At 39.9% G+C, this 21,441-nt stretch overlaps 1 protein-coding gene across 1 annotated transcript in view; it reads right to left on the bottom strand.

Moving 5' to 3' along the window:
* The window catches only part of pdia5 (protein disulfide isomerase family A, member 5), a 48,476-nt gene that overhangs the window by 19,830 nt on the left and 7,205 nt on the right, over window positions 1-21,441 (bottom strand). Inside the window, exons 2-11 of the mRNA XM_062402037.1 lie at window positions 19,881-20,007; window positions 17,253-17,340; window positions 12,505-12,588; window positions 12,316-12,361; window positions 11,314-11,406; window positions 9,427-9,487; window positions 9,024-9,091; window positions 6,415-6,506; window positions 3,452-3,523; window positions 657-793 (exon numbers count right to left, since the gene is read on the bottom strand). Coding sequence (XP_062258021.1) covers window positions 657-793; window positions 3,452-3,523; window positions 6,415-6,506; window positions 9,024-9,091; window positions 9,427-9,487; window positions 11,314-11,406; window positions 12,316-12,361; window positions 12,505-12,588; window positions 17,253-17,340; window positions 19,881-20,007 — 868 coding nt within the window. The remainder of the gene's footprint in view (window positions 1-656; window positions 794-3,451; window positions 3,524-6,414; window positions 6,507-9,023; window positions 9,092-9,426; window positions 9,488-11,313; window positions 11,407-12,315; window positions 12,362-12,504; window positions 12,589-17,252; window positions 17,341-19,880; window positions 20,008-21,441) is intronic.

Raw genomic sequence — 21,441 nt, 5'->3', positions numbered from 1 at the left:
GGAATGTGAAGCTCTTCTGACACGCTGGTGCACATATTTTACAACTAAAACCATTTTCTCTTTCTGAGGACTATCAATTTTATTACAGAAAAGTTGGTTGTTAAAGCACAAGGCCGTCAATATTCTATAATATTTCTCAACTGTCAATACCTACCATGGAAATACCAATACTAATGATCAATGAATTGATCATACTAAGAAGTTGTGTTTCTTTTTAAAGAGAAGATTTACTTCTTCAGTGGGATCAGATGAGTTCAAGGCTGAGTTCCATCAACAGTGCAGAGGACTCTGAAGTACTGATGCAGACTAATGCAATCACAGTTTTTTTTTTTCATGGGATTTGTTGACAGCAAACATATTGAGCAAGGAGCACAGTCTTATTGGTCAATGTCTGGAAGTAGACCCAAACTAATGCTGTTAATGGGACTATTCCATTATTGTGTACTGTGAGGATTGTTGATTAACTAAAAATATATTCAAAAACACTTTTAGAAATTAATTTGTTAATTTAATTTACAATTAATTGTAATGAGAATTTCTTCTTGGTTTTGGGCCACAGGTTGGACTAAACCAGTCATTTAACTACATGATTTGGGCTGTGACTAGTTTTGATATTCATTTATATTTTTAGACTTTAAGCTCTCTATATTACTCACAAGGGGCATAGAACATGATCAGGGCGGCGGGATGTTCCTCCAGGAAGATGTCAAAGGTCTCATCGGTCAGGTGGAAGACTGCGGAGTCCGTCTCCGACCATGGCACCTCAGGGGTCTTTGGCTGCGGGGGCTGAGGGCTGAAACAGGAAGGGGAGACCGGAAAAGCCATTTTTTTAAGGACATTTAAAAAAAACCCACAACAGACAAATTCCAAACAACAGACAAATTCCAGAATAAATCCGACACAGCTGTAACACAGACTCCACCCAAACAAAACCATGCACGCGAAAAAGCACCGCCTTATTGACATCACACAATGGTGCAACGCCAAGAACGAGTGGACATTGAGGTAAACAAATACATAGTCCCTGCAGTGGTGCACACATACACACAAGTCATTTAAAAAGACAGGCATATTTACTTCGGTCACTTTTAGGGACAATACATATTTATTTCCTCCAAACGTAACCCTTGACACTTATCACTGACACAAAAAAAAAACGGAAATCAGTAATGCATTTTTTCCCCGTTAGGACCGGGCTTTGGTCCCCATAAGGTCTACTGGTTCTGACAAGATCAGTGTTTATCCTTGAAAAGGTCCTAGAGAGGTGAAAGTTATACACACACAAACCCCTTATGCAATCCTCTCTCTGGTCTGAGCCAAGACGCTGAAGCCTCATGAGACTGTAATCTCTTATAAAAACACTGTTAAGAAATGTTGCATTCCCTCCAGATACACATCTCTAATCCACATGTCATCTGTCGAATATATCTCTCTCTAATACAGAAGAGCTCAGCACCAGGGTACATCAGGGACTGAAGCTGCACTCAGGCCTTGATATTTGGTTGCTCTTCTGCAACAGGGTGTGCAGCTCCATCCAGAAACCAAACAACTACACCACTTGTGCTGTTCTCCATTATGTCTGAGACACTGGTGGACAGCACTGATACGATCACTGGCAATACTGACTCTTCCATCGATGTCTGTGTGCATTAACTGCCTTGAAACTATACTCTAGGGTAAGACAGTAAGAATCAGTTTGACGTAGATGAGAAGATGAAAAATGGTTAATTAAAAACCAATGACTAAAACATTTGAATAACGTGGTTTGAGAATAACAGATTCTATTGTTCCTGTTTTACAAAAACTGAATGATTTAGGCCACTGAAAACAAATGAAAAGTGAAATTGAGGGGGTAACCAGAAAAGCCCAGACAGCTCAATCTGAGAGAAAGTTTGGGGGAGATAAAATTCATAATTCAATTGTTTTTTTGGGCAGGAGGAAAGATATATGAAGTTAAACAGAAATGTGTGTTTCAATTGTTACGCAGTTTTCGTCTTAAAAATTTAATTTGAGGAGTAATTATACACAGCATTGAGTCACACACAACAATTCTGTCAGCCTGACTGCTTAATTGTCAGCCTGCTAACCACTTCTCAATTATACTGCTGGCCCCTGAATAAGCTGAGCAGTAAAAGCTTAGGACTGGGGAGGGAGTTGTTCTGCCTCTGGGCCGGGGAAACTGCTTGAACACATCCTCTGCCTGTCTCGCTCCGCTTCCTGTGATAGCTGTGAGAGCCATGCTCTGTGCCCTCTGGCTTCAACCCTGTGGACAGTCGTGGCTTTCCTGCCAGGCCCTTAGCACAAGTGGAAAAGAGAGGCGGAGGGGGACGGGAAGCAGGGAGAGCCCAGCTGAGGGGAGAGAGAGGGAGCGAGGGAGTCGCGGGAGGAGAGTGCGTGAGCCAAGATGAGAAAGAAAAACAAGACATAAGCAGAGCAGAGCAGGTGTAGATTGATGACACCATGCCAAGGTGAGTGAGGGTGAATAGAGGCAGGGAAAGGCATGATGACAAATACAGAAAGATAAGGCGATATCTAGGCATGAGTATTGTTGAGCTGTTAACTGTAGTGGCCCTTTTTCTTATTTAAAGAAAAATATTTTCTCATGTGTACTTCATATTAATTACAGTTCCTTCTTTTTCAGAGTTTTGCAGATTAAAATTTGATTAATAAACTAAATAAAATAGACATTTTCTGTCGCTGAATCCACTCCTGTTCTGGCATGATGTAATATTGAATTTCTGAATGACACTTAAAATGACTAACGATTTCATATTACTATGAACGCATTCAAAACAATTATCAGGCTGATGGTTAATGTAATCATTAAACCACATTTGTATATTTTAGTTAACTATGTACGAGGTGAGATGTGGTGAGATGAGCAACAAATAAATGCTTTTATCTGTATCTGATGAAGTTTCATGAAAGACAGACGACAGATTGCTCATGATGTGTCAAGACATGAAAGTATGAGCACTGTCAGTTCGGCATCAACTTTACTGAAGTGTAAGCACACTGGTGAATGTTAAGTTTTCTCCATCATTGTCTAAAAGCAGGGTCTTTGTGTGTGTGTGTGCTCCAGCCACTAGCACAAAAATGACTCAGCGAGAGAGAGTTAAGCATCATTGACTAATGTCTTCATCAGAAATGAGTCAGTGAGACAAAATGTGTAAGAAGTACCAATAAGAAATAGGAAACCTATTTTCTTAATTTCGCCAGTGTCGAGAGAAGAGCTAATCAATATTATATCAATGATACATTAGCTCCAGCTTTTATCACCGGTCCTCAGTGATGCCAGACATTCAAAATGAGATGTACAAGCAGTTTATTTATCCGAGTAGAGAGAGTGTAGTCTGGAAGCTCTGCTTTTCTACTTTCGACACAAACATATTGAATTCAGTGCATGCTAAAGGCATCTTGAGAGGGTCAAAGTGATTAGGACCATACTCACTTCTTCATCCAGTCAGCGATATCCTTGGCTGTAGCTCCGTAGTTTTCATAGAGGTGAAGGAATTTCCCCTTCCTGAAAAACAACAGAGAACAAGATGATCTCTTAACCATCTGTCAGCAATGGACACAATTTTGCTTTAGTAATGATCAAACAGTCAAAAACACTGCTAATATGGTAATTGTCATTTAAAAGTGAACCACAATTTGACACTTAAATGATTATAATCGTACATTTTTAATTGAAGGTATTTTTTTTTTAATCCTACTTTTCCTTACTATGAGGTCACTACATGTAGGAGGCTTGTTCGTTTGTGGTTAACAGCTGATATAGTCATCTTAAATAAAATAAATAGATCTGGAGCTACAACACAAGAATAAAGTGATAAATAACCCATTCAACATAAGAAGGTGGAGCAGCTAATGCTGCTATGTCGGTTTGTGATTTCTATTGTTTTTTTTTCACCATCAAATCAGAGTTGCACTATGAATCTATAGTTGGTGTTGTTCAAAGCTGACCAACAACCATCTTTCAAATCCTAAAAAGAGATGGGTCAGACCTTCTAGAAAAACAACAGCTCTAAACCAAAAAGAGACGTTTCATGAAGGGGGGAAAAAGGCAGGCTTAAACGTCAACAAGGATTGATACTCCCTCCGCTGTCTTATATTTTTACGCCTTAAGCTTAAACATCCGTGTAAGAAAAGCCAGTAACCCGATGTAATGCATTTGAAATGATCTGGAAGCATCTGCTCTGCCTTACAAGCTGAAAAGATTCAAAACATAAGGAGATTTTCTTCATAGAAATGACTATCTCCTCTATTCGCTGTGACTAAATGAAGGCTGGAAAGCAAATCTGTTGGCTCAGCCCAGCGCCGAAGGATCAGTGTCGGTAGTCACTGGCTGTGGGCAGCGTGATTGTGCAGAAGACGACCGCCGCTCCAGCTCCAGAGATACACTGTGGACACTATTAAACTTGATGCGTGAATACACACGCTGAATTCAAAGCTGCAAACTTGCATTTTAAGTGAACCGACTGCTGTGGCGAAGAGCTGCTGCTTGGAATTCAATCAGTGTGATTTATGACCAACTCTATATTTACTTGCTTTATCTCTGCCGCTGCAAAGTACACGGAAACCTTGTAAAATCAGGTTGAGGAAATTTGAAATAAATGTCCCTCGCTTGACAGTCTTGAACATTTTGCTCTTAAAGGACACAGCAAGAACAAAGAAGCCGTTTCATTTTAAATTGTTTATTTAATTGGTAGAAAGAGGACGTGCAGTGCAGCTACGTTGGGCAGGAGGGTTCTTAATCAGCGGGACAGTAAAGGTAAAAGACCTTGAATACCAGGTCTTACAGCGGGTGCAGCGGTGAGATAAGTCCGGCGGCGTTGATGCTGATTTACCCTTCAGTGATTAGCTGCCGTTTATCAGTGAGGGGCTCATTACTGAAGCCAATGGGCTCGGATACTCGTTAGCTTGCCCTGCACTGACATTAATGTGCTCCCAGCTAACAGACTGGCTCAGCTACACACGACCGCAGTGCACGGAATACAGACACACACACACACACACACACACACACACACACACACACACACACACACACACACACACACACACACACACACACACACACACACACACACACACACACACACACACACACACACACACACACACACACACACACACACACACACAAACAAACAAACAAACAAACAAACAAACAAACAAAAGAGAGGAACTGCGCACACACACCGACTAACCACAGAGGCACTTAATCAGTCTCTCTCATGCCAGACTGGCATGAGAGAGTGTTTATTGTGAAAATGGGGTTGATAAAGCCGGTTCAGGAGGAATAAGAAGCAGACAACAGAGATAACCAGCTACACAGTGCACAATTAACAACACTGAATATGAGCACAGTGCAGGGATGCTGTTGCTGAGGGGGGTCTGCTTTAACAAACACCATCAGTCACACTCCGAGCCTCTACTGTGTATATGGCTACAAGCTAAGTGTGCATGCAATCTGTATGCATATTTAAACTTAACAGCAAACTGAAGCAATCAGATTACTTACAGCAGAAATCTCCTCCAAATGCTCAAATAGAAATGCAGGTGCCAAGTACCACATCAATGTCGCATGTAACCATAAGGGATTCTTGAGGATGGAGAAAACTTTGGTGCTGTACATTAAGGCTTTTACTTAGTCGGACGCATCAATAATTAAAACTGCTGACTCGTTTTGAGTTGTTAAGCAGACAAGAGCTCTGTATGCACAAAATGCATCCTCTCCAATTGTTTCAATGGGCTAGCTGTAAAGGCACAGCTGGTTCCTAAGGTAGAGGGCTCTGGTGAAAATAACAGGGTCTGAAGTTAAACTTTGGTAACAATTTAAAGTGTTGTCTCAGACAAAGCACTGCAATGGCCAGTCCAAAATGCTCATTATGTCTAAATAACACCACAAAGGCGTAAGATATTCAGTATTATTATTTTATCTTTAAATTAAAGATAAAGAAAAATGCAATTAATTAAAACAGAGGCTGGAACCAGCCTTTTTCAAAAAGTGAATTCCTTGAACAATCAATTATCTGTAGGTCTTTATGTCAAGAAATTGTCTCAGCTCTACTTAAAGCCAACTATACAGCACCAGCTGTGTGTTTATCTCCTCTGATGATGGCACTGAGCTGCTACAAGAATCCTTGCCTCTCTCTTGTGAGTTTACTTTTTCAAAGGGAGTGCCAGAGGATCTCAAAGCTCATCAGAAACTTTCTTCTTTCCACCTGTTAGAAGCGAGTTCTGAACCTTGCCGGTCATCTTTACAAGCTTCAAGTCAGCTGCCATCATGTCAGCTGGTGTTCAAGGGGCATGGACTGCAGTTCCTGTTTGAAGTTAGCCACTCTCATGTTCGAGCCTTGGAAGAGAGGAATGAGCCTAAAGTGAGACGGATGAGAGGACTCGACTCACTCAAAGTAGCAGAAGGTCGGGTAGCCTTTGACGTTGTACTCTTGCTTGAGGCCATCAAACTCAGCCGGGTGCACATTCATCCCCGCCAGTATCTTCAAAAACAAAACAAAGGGGAAAAGGAGAATGGGTTGTCAGGGAGGTAAAGAAAAAAATGGAGGACAGACAACAAAGGGAAAGGACATTCAACATCAAACAGAATTGTCTTCATCGATGGGCTCTAGTATAAAAAGATTGATTATTCAAAGTCTGAAAAGAGACCAAACTGTGAAAAGAGAGAGTAAATGAATGTTGGTGAGTGTTCTCTATTACAATACTTTGTGATCAACATGTCTTACAAGTTATACACAGAAAACGAGAAATTCACTTCAGCCATATTGAAATGAGCGGAGACCTGATTTCAGACATGACACAACATAAATAGTGTAAACTTTGCATTTGAATGTATTTTGGTTATTTTATCACCAAATGCCTTGGATTAGCCTCAGGACTTCATGTCTATGGCTACACTAACAGGCATGACACGTTTGGATGGATTAAAAGACATGGTTAACTTGCTTGTGAGCCAATCAATTAAGGTTCACATTCTGATGTAACTTTGAAAACATGTGCGTAGATAACATCAGTGTGTAAACTTGGACGCCACCTCAGAATATAAGCATGCTAACTTGCTAATGGTGCATTTACGTTGACTTAGTGAGGCATGAGATGTTAGTTTGTTAACATATTGACGTAACCTGACAAAACATTATAAGCATGTGTCAAATTACACTGTAAATACGGTGCAGGATGCTAATGTTAAACATTTCTACTTTGATAGTATGGCGTGTATTTTTTTGGAAGATTAAGTTAAGTTTAGCATGACAACAATCCAGCCATAAGATCTGGATATATTTTGTCATGTACTGTACATGTTAATGGGCAACTGCAACTTATAATCATGGGTAGTTGAGTTGTATTTCACTATGACTGACCATAGAGAGATAGGCAGCAAGAAATATCAAGTGTTTTACCGGTCGAAACAAGATTTTCTTTAAAGAGAAGGAACTCTTTTGCATTAGGGCATTCACTATCCAGTGATGTGAAAAAATGATGGGAAGTTTTATTGAGATGCGATGATTCAGTCCTAAAATTACATCCTGAGTAAGAGTCGGCCTCAGATACAGTTACAGCTAGAGGCGCTGACAGACTTAACAATGAAAAATCCAATACCTGCACCACAGCTTGCGGGGGAGTAAATGATGACTACATGGAGATGTTCTTCTACGTTGACAATGCTGTGATCTAACAACTACAACTTTGCAGCTTTCCTCTAAAATAATATTGTACATCTCCCTGTTCATGACAAAAATATCTCATGGCATCTCCATGATTCATAACAAGCTCTCTGTGCCTTCTCCACCTATTTAAAATTGACAGGGTACTTCAACAATATCTCTGTTATGTAATATGTGTCCAAGATAAAGATAATACAGAATAAACCACAACAAATTCAAACACAAATGATAGAATCAAAGCCATCCCCAATATTAAGTGGTGAGAACGGTTTCATCCTGGCAAGACACAAAACCTTCAAGACATCTCTACACCGTCTTCAATCCATAAAAGTGAGGCGAGAAATGTGCTCACAAGTTTACAGCTTGGCTGACTCAGTATTCCAACCTTTCACGGCTCAGCTGCACTGTTAATCTCTGAAGTAACAGTCATACGCCCAAAAACGCACACACTCACACACACACCTTGTATTCCAGCAATCATAACCATTGTCTAATGGTCAAAACAAAAATGCAGACGTCTTCTGGTGATTGAGTGTTTATGAGCACAAAAGATTTGTTTCACGAGATGATCAGAGGCCTTTGGATGCTTTTGTGTAGTGCTGTTAAAATCTATTTCAACAGCTGGGAACTGAGCATGATCTCACACACCAGCCCCATCAGGTTTGCTTGCTATTGTAATACTGTCTGTCCGCAAACTAACAACACAGGCCGTTACGAACCCATGGGACCAGGCAGCGGAAGAAAATGTGACGAAAACAAGAAAAGTTCGGGAGTAGACACAAAGTCCGGGCAGACTAAACTGACATTTAATCTATATATGGGTTGTAAACTGCAGCTGGAAGCCCTTAAATGTGGCTGCAGGTGCCCGGTGAAAACCAAACTCATTTAATATGGACACTGATTATAGATCGCTTCAATACTATAAACCACCAAATTCATTAAAGCCAGATTGCTGGGGAAGATTGGTGGACTTTTGAAAGAACTACTGCAGAAGCTCTGGTATGTCGATGCAAACCAAAACACAGATTAAGTATAAATATCTGGTCCAGCAGAAAGAGGATCAGGGCCACTGCATTGCCTCAAAAGTCCACCCGAGTTATTATTATCCTTCTGAACCAAAACATATGGCGCACAAGTTGCTGAGGTGTTTGACTTGTGAGACAAGCAAGGAAAGCTTTCATTTAGGATCAGGCCCTCAGACTATTTCAGGTTGACAAATAACCATCCAGGCATTAAATGCTGACCATCTCATCTAATCTGCTTCACGTCTACGTAAAATAAAGAAGTTATGTGAACAATGACCATGGTTCAAAGAGGAAGATTCATTAGACTTACATATTTTCCTTTTGTTTCTGTGGCTGCTTGCTGGAAGATGGGCTGCATTCTCTTACATACGCCACACCCTGCAATCAAAAAATACAAGACAGTGCTAACAGATGTTATCACAAAAGAGCCAAGTGGTAACAAAAACTTGCGTCAATACGACTTTTAAAGGATTTCCCATCTTCCGCTATAGAAAATGTTTTTGGTCAATCATCTGTACCGAGAAAACCATACAGAAGAGCTCATGTAATGTTTTTACTACTTAGCAAGAATGAGAGACAAGAAAATTAAGCCTCGTTCTTTAAGTGTTGTTTTTTTCAACATAATATCTGCTGTCAATTTCCCCAAATGCACTGTCTACTCATCATAACACTCAAATCAGTCTATGAGCTGCTGTGATAATAAAGAGACTCACAGGGAGCGTAGAACATCATGAGGATCGGCCTCTCCTCCTTCTTCAGCAGCTTCCTGAAGTCCTTAAAAAGAGAAAGAGAGAATGAGGAAGAACATGAAAGAGATATTTTACTATTTATGAACAAAATACATTTGCACTTCATTAAATGAAGGAAAGAAACATTGCTACTCTTGACTAAAGCCCAGACTACAAAGAGCTCGCTGCAGGGTAGTGTCTTAGTTTTATACAAAGCTTTAAAATAACTCAGGGCACCTCCATATTTGTTTTTTTAATGAAAAGAAAAATGAAAAATACAAACAAATGCATAAACAGATGATAAAAACAGACCACAGACACAACCCATGTAGCCCATCACCTGGATCCAGGCCCCTAATTTGAATTGAATATTATCGTGAAAGGTTTTTGAGGTTTATTGAGATGGATACCAAACCCCTACCACTGATTCCATCGCTACATGGACTCGAGCCATGTCCGGATACATCAGAACCACAGCAAGAGAAGAGAGGGAGTTGGGAGGCTTACGACACGTGGCAACAGATAATTAATTAAAATGAGGCCCTCATTTGAAGAGTAAAGTGTAATGGGCTTGATTTCAAACACCTTTGAGAGGTTAGAGGCCACCGTCTTTCAGAATCAGAACACTGCTGCACACACACAGAACATACGGAAGTAACTACAAATTGCTGTCACGGGAGAAAGAATACATCAGGGTCAGCAGCACCCCTTGCTCTTTGCTTCAATAGTTTCTCAACTGTTAAGTAGACTTTAGTAGATGGAAAGAAATTCTCATGACAGCTGGTAGACCGGCCCCCATCCCAGATTATACTCCTCACCATCCCCTTTATGAGCTCAGCTACTTCCTAAAAATCCCACATTCAGCAGAATCGTTTGTTGACACGTTCAACAAGCCTCCAGGCACGAGTGGATGGGCAGGTGAAAACAGTGAGGAGAGCTGCTCATTAAACTAAAGGGCCTTCGAAATGCAGTACATCTATCATTTATGAGTGCCTTAGCTTGACAGGCTGTAGGTGAATGTGTTCACCTACAGCCCTGCGACCCTGCTGCATGAGAGCTGTCTTAAGATATACTTTGGGTGTAAGGACAGACTTCATTAACTATACTCTGTGTGGCCCTTTGATGATAAAGCCCGGATACGTTGCTTTTTTTTGCAGGGTTTTGTGTTTCCGGTGTGGACAGGTTGCTGTGTCAGCCTCGCTGATTCAACCCTCAACAGGACAGATGAGGAGAGGTGGATCCTGCATCGCATTAACTGTTATCTCGATGTGTCGTCTTCTAATTACAGAGATAGTAAAGCTGGGCGTAAACTGTACGACTTTAGAAATGTTGTTTGTTGCGATACCTGGGCACATAGAACTAATCATCTGGCCACGATTGGACTGCTACACACTGTATGTCAGTATTAGCTCCTCTGGACCTGTCTTTATTGTCAAAGAAGAAGCCGAAGGTGAAGATTGTTTGCTAACAGTGATAACAAGGGAGAAACGTGCTGCTCTCAAAAAAACACACAAAAAAGGAGGTGCTGGCAAATGGACTAGCTTGCATACTGATCGCTAGCTACATTCTGATTACTGTACTGCAAGAACCCCTTTCTCTCCCCATTTTAGTTTTTCATTTTCATTGTGTTTTGCCATTTCCCGCAGAAAATTGAGAAAAAAAAGTTTGCGGAATAGACTTGTAAGAAATTCATCCGACCATCCAAACGTCGGTCAGGAGCCTCCAACTCTACAGTAAGACAGGATTATCTGATAAAGCGTAAGACAAGTTAAAATTGCAAGTTTTTCAATATTGTGCCTGATAAATAAGTCGTGAAGGGGACGTTTTTTCAAATTTTTTCTAAAGCCCCATAGGTCTTTGGTCTGTACTTACTTTCTCCGTCTCTATGTGGACGATATCTTTAGCCTCAGGGTTGTCCTCCCACAGTGGGGGCCCTGATGGGTCCTTCAGGAACGAAACCATGGACTGAAAAAATGAAAGAAAAACAACAGAGATTCTTATCAAAGGCAACTCTTACGTTAATTATTCTGGGAAAAATTATGATGGCAGCTGATGATTTACACGTTTGTTGAAAAAGTCACTCAGTGCCCGGATGGAAGCTCATCTTTACCAACGTTTTTGCTCACCCATGATGTGTGAGAGCTATTTCAGGACCTGCAAGTGTCTGTTAATGGGCTCGGTAACGCGCCTTGTAAATATATTGAACCATATGTCTGCAGAGGCTGGAGATAATTCATTATGGCAGCACTATTATTGTTGAGATTACTCTGAAATGGTTTGAACTGAGACTTTGGGTGTGTGATTATTTTAGAGGCCTTTCTAACTGTCAGAAAATAAATAGGATTGAACACAGTAGAAAAATGAAAAAAGCAACAGGTGTCAAATGTCCTTAGTAAATTCCAAAAGAAAAAAGTCATACTACACATGTTATCAATCTGTTTTCAATTTAAGTAACAAATCGATTTAGGAATGTTTAAATCACAAGACTACAATTCTGTAGCTATTTTAAGCAAGAATAACTTTATAATAACATGTTTTTTGAGTGATTTATCTCAGCATACAAGTCTTTATCTGTCCTTTTTATACTACATCAAAGTCTTTGGGCTATGTCTTTGGTTTACAGCTGCGAATCAACTTTTCAGATTTGAAACCCATTTACTTTTGGTCAAATTTTCCTGAACAGTTACAAACTACGTTCACAAACTCGCACTGAATCTGTTCCATGTCGGTGGAGAAGGAGAGAACCTAAAGATTAAGCAGCCAGAATGCTGTATCAGACTCTGTGAAGACAATCCCAAAACAAAAAGAACCACTGTGGTGCAAGTGAGCTGAAGATGCATGCAGAGAGACTGCAGGGATAAGTTGAGCTCTGACCTTGAAGGTAGCAGGCCTGTTGTACTCAATGTGAAATGTCCCGTCTCTGCAAGACAAAACAGACAGTGCTCACAACAGCAGGAGTAAATGACAGTGAGAAGCATGGCTGTTAACACTGTATTACTTTCCAAAAAGCAGTGGAGTGTGTGGACATGTGTCTGACAGCCAGCTGAGTTTCTGGCTACTCACTTGTAATGTAGCAGTTCCGCTCCGGCACGTTTGGAGCTTGGGTCCACCTTCACTTTCTTACAGAGCTTACGACCCTCTGAATCTCTAAAAAAGATTAAAAACAGGGATACAAAAAAGATTACTAAAGGAACTGTTAAAATCTAGTACAAATCTTAACCAAATACATACTTAATTATCCATTATTACTTAATTATTAAGTAATAATGGATAATTAAAACATTTAGTCTATTTTGTCCTTTTCCCAAAGTCCTGCCTTATTTACATTTACGCTCCTCGTTGATGGTGTAGATATCTGCCTAAAGCAATGTTCTGTCTGGGAAAAATGTTGTCATCGTTACATAATAAACATAATTATATAATTTCCTCTCTGTTCAATAACTAATTATTAAATTCCTTGTATTGCAGCTTCTATTCATATATTCAGTGCTTGTATTATGTACTTAATCATGTTTAAAAACATGCTTTGCCAACAGGGTTTATTTGGTCACAATGAATTTAGAAAGGAAATGTATGCTGCATGAAGACAAAGTGCATTACCATCCCCTCAGATCAGTCTAATCACGTGTACCGTGTTGTATAAATAAAAACAGGGCTCCCGGCTCCATTTATTAGTTGCTCCGGTATGCATACACAAACACAAACATATGCAATGGGAATACAATGTTGATTACAACCTAAACCGACAGGATGTCAGTACACAAAGCCCTCTGTTGGATAGGGGCTCATTTCTGTAATTGAAAGAGGGCTGTAGTTGGAAAGGAAATAAATATGCATCCAGCCACCTACACATATTTCACACTCGATACAATGAGGCCCTATCAGCAGCATGAAGCACTGTTCCTCTTCTGTTGTACAGAAGCACAGTAATATGTATTTATTTGAGTAAGATTATGGAGAGAGCCTTACACTAGCAAATTCAAAGAGGTGGAATTCAATTATGGCCCAACAGAGAAAAGAATATATGTCCAGTCCAGTGTATTTTGCATTATGTGAGGGCAGGTACATCTTTGAGTACACGTATAGACGGACAATATTTTAAGCGATGGCTGTGTGCTTAATGCCATAAACTGCTGACTCATGAAGGCAGATGGCACCGGTCAGGGCACACCAGGAGCAGATGTGACCTCGACACTTATTGGGACATGATGTGCAGTCATCCAATTCAAAACCAGGCTGCTGCTCCCAATCCCTGAAACATGGCCACTAGTAACACAGTGCACACACATACAGAGGATCTCAAAACTATCATGTCAAGGGAAACTTGGTAAACATTCGATAAAGGATCCTTGTTATTCTATCCATAGTCGTTAGACGTCAAGTTAACTTACTTTGCCTGAGAACCCAGAGCCTGAAGAAAAGCAAAAACCAAATACACAATATGGAGCAAACGATATCGTGAGAAACTCCCATCCTTCCTTCTTTTGCACATTTTCCTTCAAATGTTAACCACCTACTTGAAATTCATGGGTCACTTGATAAAAAATAGCTTACACTTTTGACTTCTCTTTAAAGTAATTAACCATGAAATATACCAAACATTTTCTGGTTCCAGTTTCTCAAATGTGAGTTTTTGCTGCCTTTCTGTGTTTGTGATAGTTAATGAAAGATCTGCTGGTATTTTAAAAGCAACCAATCTCAAAGACAACGTCTATGATTGGGAAAATCTGTCAGGATATGATTCTTTATAAAAAGATTGATTCATCAAAAGTTAAAATAACCAAAAGTTGACACTTGACTAAACTGGATCAGAGCTTTTATGTGATAGTCTCGGTGGAAGAATGTGCTCTCCAGATTTAATTTATATGAAACTACTTCACAGACAGCTGCCAACGTTTTGGCACTCTGCTTGTGAAACAAAGACATGTTCATGTTCAAATGTCTCTGACAAGATATATTGAACTACAATGCATTTTCAGTGGACACAATGTTCTAGTATAATGTTAATAACTGACCTGAAATGTGCAGTGCTGAGATCAAATATCACCAGGTAATGTTAAATGAAATGTTTTGAATGAATAAATGGGCCACATGCTAGGGTACGGGCGAATAGTTCACCCTCTTGGTCATTTGATCATACGTGCAGAGTATTTCCGACTCAGATGAAAAGACTGCAACCCATTATGTTTCTGGAGTTCTGAGATTGTGAAGAGACCAATAAAAAACCATAAAAGGCCTGTCTATCGGAACACAACTGCTGAGAACTCGTCTGTGGGGCAACATCAGTTGATGAGTCAGTCAATGTTTGAGTAAGCGTGGCTGGTGTAGTACGATGGTGCTGTATGAGTGGTGGAGGAGCAGGACGAGGACGCTGATAAGAAACTACAAGGTGCTGAGAACAGATGAGGTGAGGAGAGAAAAAGCAACAGTAGAGTAGATGCCAAGGAAACATTTTGTAATTACAAGTTGTTATGAGACAATACTTGTTTGTCAGAATGAGAAACTTGCAGAATTTCTCTTTGAGGTCACAGGACTTTACAACTTCAGTTAGTACTGTTGTAGTAAAGGTTGTTCATTTACAGTATAATCTTGTATGCCTTGGGTTTATATAGCATTGTCAGCAATTAAAGTCAGATGCTGCTCGATTTACTGAATGAACTGTCTCTTGTTCTATTCATCATGACTTGTTGATCATGATCTGGTTGAGTTAAATTATTATTTTATCAGCTCTCTGGTCTTAGTTTTATATGGCTTTCGTCATTGTAGAGATCAGAACTGAAAACAGTGTAAAATAAGTCTGACTGGGAAAGAAACGCAGGCAGGCGAAACACAAATGCATAGAGGATGAACTCCTGAATATCATTAAAATATTTCACTTCAAAACACAAATCTTCATATGTGCTGTGATTGTTTGCGCTCTCCAATTCCCACTAAACCAGACCAGACTATGTTACTTAGCATGGTCTATGTCTGTTTTAAATTGTCAGGGGAATGTAAGCAAGGCAGCACAGCCCTTTCCTGTATGAGATCATCCATCCCTCTGGTGGATCCCAGTCGGCCAACACTGAGGTCTCTGTCATCTGTTCAAAGTGTGTCATTCTGGCCTCGGTGTACCCTCTTCCTTGGCAGGGCAGACCATTCTCACGCTGTGATGTGCACTCCACTTTCTCTCCCTCTGTCCACCATGAGCTCTCAACTTGGTCTTCCATTTGGAACTGATTATTTGCGATGGTGGAGGAATATGCCAACCAGCACAATGCACTATAGAGCCTGGCACTGGACCGATGTGTCCTGCGGTGATGAACCCGTATCGCTCTAGCTCCCCTGGTAGGAATCTGGCCTGTGATAAATCTCTGGTTAACAGTAGCACACGCTCTCCAGAATGCTGAGGTTGTTGAGGAAGGAAGATGGAAGTTATAGCATATTCTCCCAGACAAAAAACTGCCACAAAGTCAAATAATAAACAGTAGAAAAGGAGACATATCTTTGAAGACCAATGTGGACACTAACAATTCTGACAAGTTCTGAGTGTAGTTCCTTTTTTTTTTCTGTCCCTGACAGTCGTCTCTCTCGGATAAGCTTGAGAAAGATTGTGAATGCTGCAACAAGCTCTTGGTGTCAGAGGGGAGTTACTGCCTTCCTAACAGTTTCCTGTTTTATGATATATTCTTTCCTCTCTGGTAGGGACTACAGTTATGCAGTTGAAGGGTTGACCGGTATGAGAGAAAAATTAAATAAAGTAAGTGAAACTAAACACCAGGAAGGGCAGGAATAACAACATGCTAAAATCCGATCACAGGGAGCAAATGAAGCTGAGCTTAGAGAACAGTGCTTGGCATCTAATGTTTGCTTAATGTAAGCACATTTTCAGTGTGGGCTGAAGATAGATCTGCTCCACAGTGACACATGACAGATGTATTATATGGAAAAGAGGACATGGAGTACATGATTTTGAAGACATAACATTTTCAAACTGGCCGTTTCGTCTGAGCAACAGATTGAAACCCTAAAACACTGAGCAATAGTTCAAGTTCAAGGGGACATCTTCGAGCGTCTTGTTTTATCTATTTTCACATTAAACAACAAAACCAAACAAATGTCCTAGTTTAGACGCTGTAACTCGAGATTGACATTTTGGCTTGAAAAAGATACAACTCTTTCTTTCATCAGGTCAATAAATGATAGCATCAGTGGCTGGTGAGATCTTTTTTGAAACACTTTATGAATTCTTGTGACGAAAAATCTGATGTTAAATGAAGAAAGTTTTTGGTTAAAAAACCCATTTATGTTTCTCAAAGTTCTCGGTTTGCCAAAACCCTAAATGAACTGGCACAGCCCTGGCACTGACTGCTAGATTCATTCACTAGTTATTTGGGCTTTATAACCCAATGATACTTACTTATGGAAGGAAAACAACCAAATTTAAAACAAATATACCTACAAAAATTGAAACATATTATTATATTGTTATTAACCATTTTAGAATAAAACAAAAAATGTATTTAAATGTGTAACACATTAGTCCCAAAGCGTCAATGGCTCCAATAATGAGCTGTCAAGTTGTCCCTGTACAATAGAAACAGTGGAACAAGGCCATTTTCACAGCCTGCTGGAAAAGACATCAGTTTTGGAGATGGATGGCAGCAGAGACATTCTTTGGGAGGAGCAAATTGCTCTGTCTTTATAACGACTGTCAGAAAATTCCTTGGACAAGAGAGTCTGCAATCTTGAAAAAGGCCGGGAGTCAATGGGTATGATGGAGCGAGAAGAGTTTTATTTTTTATTTTATTAAAAATGATCTCTTTACTTACCCACAGTTGACCCAGGCAATGGTCCCTTGGCCTTTTACAGTCTGGGCAACATCTGACAGCAGTTTCAGCTGGGAGTCTCCTGATGTAGCTGCGGACACAGAGAATAAACCGTGATCATACTTGTTACCGGAACTCTTCAATAGCTCAGGACAGCCCACAGCCTGGAGACACAGAGGACACTGTCATGTCAAACACAGAGATGTGGATTTGAGTTTCAGTGGAGCTCAGTGTCTTACTGAAGCGCCGAGTGATGAAGAAAGAGACCACTACGTGTGGGTTAGAGGGGGTGATGGAAGAGAGTTTTCTAATACCTTTCACTTGATGGGTTCAGAGAGGGGGGTTAAGTTACATCAGCTTTCAACATCTCACAATAGTGTGACTAAGCAGGAGATGGGAGGATTAAATTCCCTGCCACTGCTGAAGCACACCAACTTTCCAGTTAAAGGGTGAAGCACAGACGGTACATTATGGCAAACTATAGCTCGATCTACTGCCTGCTGCTTGGTACCATATTGTGAAGCATGAGGTACATCGAGCTCAGTCAAGGACGACGTGGAGACCACTGGGGATTTGCACTATTTACTTTGTCGGAGAGAAAATTTGGCTGAACTATGCAGTTTGCGTTCTGCGTTAGGAAAGAAGAGAAAGTGGTGTGTGATAAACTATATCTGCTACAACAACAACTCACAGTAATATTACCGGCTTTGATCAGATAGAGCAGGCAAAGTAGATTCATTCGAGTAAAGTAAACACAGTGTAATATCATAGTCCTTGTGTAATACAATTAATCATTTTTATTCTCCCCCTATGAAACCAAATGTGTTTTATGAACTGCATGAAGAGCCCTTTCGATGCTCCAGGCTTTGGCTATATTTAGATTGGGGGCAGTGCCATGTCTCCAAAGGGTCCTGCCGTGCACCGGGTCAGAAAAAAAACATTTGACAATTAAGTGTCACTTTATCACCATGCATCAAGCAGGAGTTGAGCAGGTACCAGCGGGTAGATTTTCTAATGGGGCTTTTTCAAGGTTTGATGGGAAATATCACGAGGAAACTCGACGAGAACATGACTGAAAGGGTCAGAGGCAGTTAGTGGGTGAGGCAAACAAGGCAAAGTAGGGCTGGGCAATATGTCCAAAAACATGTCAGTTTAACTTATTCAAATCTTAACATCTTACAAATCTGAGGTACCAATGCATAAGAAATATATTGCTATATTGAACCTTTGTCACTTTTCTACTGATGAAATTTACATTGGGATAATTCTTTTTCTTGCCCAGGCCAGGGCCAAGTCTCAGAGAATGAACGACATGTGGCTGGAAGTTATCTGATATTTGGTTGGAGGATGTTAAACCAGCGTGGCAGAGGGAGCTCCATCTTTGGTGTCTTCAAAGAAGGAATGGCCAGTGATCAGCCAGTGATCAATCGGAGATACTGCTCAGTACATAGAAGCCTTCTCCAGTGACCAGAGGCTGACTGATATGAACCATGAATTATGAAACAAATAAATACATTGCTGTGGGGTTCTGGGAGTCAGTTGCTGCATATTAAAGGTTAGCAGGATAATTTTAAATGGGAAAATACAATTTTGTAATATCAAGCGGATACTTCAACAAGCCTGCTGAGTACATTTGGAGAAGATGCAAATGGAATTAAAATCTACTGGGGTACAGTAGCGGGTTCCCTAATGGCTGGAAGAAAAACACAATTTGTTAACTCTGAAGCATAAAGTGTTTTACTTTCTATTTAACAACTAATATGTAATTTTATATTTCATTATAAATATTTCTCAGTTCATTAGTGAGACAGACTACTGTGATCATCACTATAAAGAAGCCCACAGGCTACAGAGAATTATTGCAGAATGTATTTTAGAGCTAATGTGGTTCAAAGTTTTGTATTAATTATATCAGATTTGGGCAAAGAGCTAATGTTCTTATTTCTGAGCAATCAAAATAATTCGAATTAATTTTGTGTTTTAATCATTCATAATAACTGGAGCTGCAAAATTTGAAGGAAATGGCCTTTAAATGGCATCATACATCTGTATATCGATAGTTTCTCTAAATGAGGATGGTGGAGCAACACGTTATGTCGAAAGGTTTCAGTCGTCTTTAAAATGTTTATCAACTCCTCTTGTCATAAATGATTTATTTTCTTAGATGGTGGGATGCAACTGTGTGTGTATTTTCAAACACAACTAGTTGTGGTAGTGGTGAATGCTGCTATGAGTCAATCTGCTTTCAACTTGTCCTTTTTCTGATTATATTTGCCCCTAGTTAAGCACTTGTACATGATGTCAGCAACTTGTTATATTGTAAATTAAGATTTGACGATTAAATTACTCATTCAAATATAGATGATTGGGGTACTTTTTTAATCCTTTTCCTAATTACAACAGTCTGGCAAGCATATCGTCTCTGAACCACTTCTGTCATTCGATTAAAACACCACATACTGCTGAGCTTTTCAGCATTTCACAATGACCTCAGATTAGTAAGCATTTTTCATGATGCATTACTATAATTGTCTGACAGGACTGCGGTCCCTGTTTCCTCCCTTATGTATTATATTAAACAGGAGTATTTTTTGATGAATGTACAGATAGCATAATTTCCCCAAAACCTACCTGTCTTTGTGTAGAGCACCAGAACGTTGGTTCTCGTCCTGAGGAGCTTCTTGAAGTCTTTGTGGTCGCTGACCTTCTCTATGAGAGGAGACACCTTCACCGCCTCAAGCACGGCCAGCAGCCACACCTGGGGAAATAAACACAGGCCGCCATGAAATTGACTTTTCATTCAAGCTATTGCGATATAGATGTGATTATAAGGGAGTTAAACAAGAACTGAGAATCAATATTTTCCAGTAAAACCATAAACTTTACTAATAATTAAAATAAAACGATTGCAATTAAATATGTACAACTTGAATTAAAAAAATACATGTTTTATGTAATTTCCTGGATTTCTATTGTGTAAAATAAAACCTTCCATACTGACACACATCAGCAAACAAATACCAGTCTATGCAAAGCTGACAGATTTTTTGTTTTCTATTATTTTTGTCATGGGCCATATAAACAATGAAAACAATCTTACAGGACTGACATAGATAAATTAACCTCTCTAAGCATCAAGTTTTAAATATAGGTACAACAAATGATTTTTTTTAAATATAACATTGAAAAGCTTACTTGCAAACTAGAACAAGAGAATTGGTATGTGTCTCCATAGTACCCAAATCACAGAGTAATACTGAGAGTCCGATTATAATGGACATGCTGTACGTCTCTATAAAGCTGATTGGATGTTACTACTCAGCTGGTAGCCAAGTAATAGATGAATGAGGCTCAGAACTGACAGAGAAGCAGCTGATTCAATCAGGTAATGCGAGTGCATCTTCAGTGCTCTGCTCGATCTCAGGCTATGCTGCTATTAGATGAATGATTATCTGCTATTAGCCAACGAGCAAATTAACACATCTCTTGAAGTTCATGAAGTGGGTTGATCTCATTTCATACCACTACAGTCGTCCATTACTGCTGTTTCTAATTGCCATAAACTAAATCAACAGTTCTGTCTTGACATTTACACTGAACTGAAAAGCTATTAGGAGCTGGAACACTACATTTATATAAACACTGATTTCTTTTTACCTACTGCGAAACAAACAAGATAGCTCATTGTTTCCAATATCACCCTGGCTCAGTTGACTTTCCAAACACTGGTAGTTGTATAAATTGTGCGAAACACCCAATATGGGGAACAAAGCCTATATCGAGAGGCTTGCACTTTAATCAAAGACGACTGAGAAAAGAAAGAGGAAAAAAAAGGCAGATTACTCCGGCAACATGAAGTTAATTCCATGGATTCTAATCGTCTCTGTGCCATCACCATTGATTAGAAGAGCCTTTCCTTTCTGCCTACAGAGAACTAAATTAGACACCAAACATCGTCTGCTCGCTCAGCAGATCCTGCTTGATGAGTGATATCACATGGAGTGAAAACAAACACCTGTCGGGCTCGTTTTCTCATTTTAATTCCCAAGTGCCTTCTCTTCTGAGGCGAATCTGATGGGAATCTTAAGACACTGCACGTTACACATCAGTAAATTTCAAGATTTTACAAGAAAAGCCAGAGGGTTTAGAAAAGAGAGAACAGACAACTTAAGTACTCAGTAATGTCCTCCAT

Source organism: Platichthys flesus, chromosome 13 (genome assembly GCF_949316205.1).
Source record: "Platichthys flesus chromosome 13, fPlaFle2.1, whole genome shotgun sequence".
Lineage (NCBI taxonomy): Eukaryota > Metazoa > Chordata > Actinopteri > Pleuronectiformes > Pleuronectidae > Platichthys > Platichthys flesus.
This window is presented reverse-complemented; position numbering and strand designations above follow the sequence as displayed.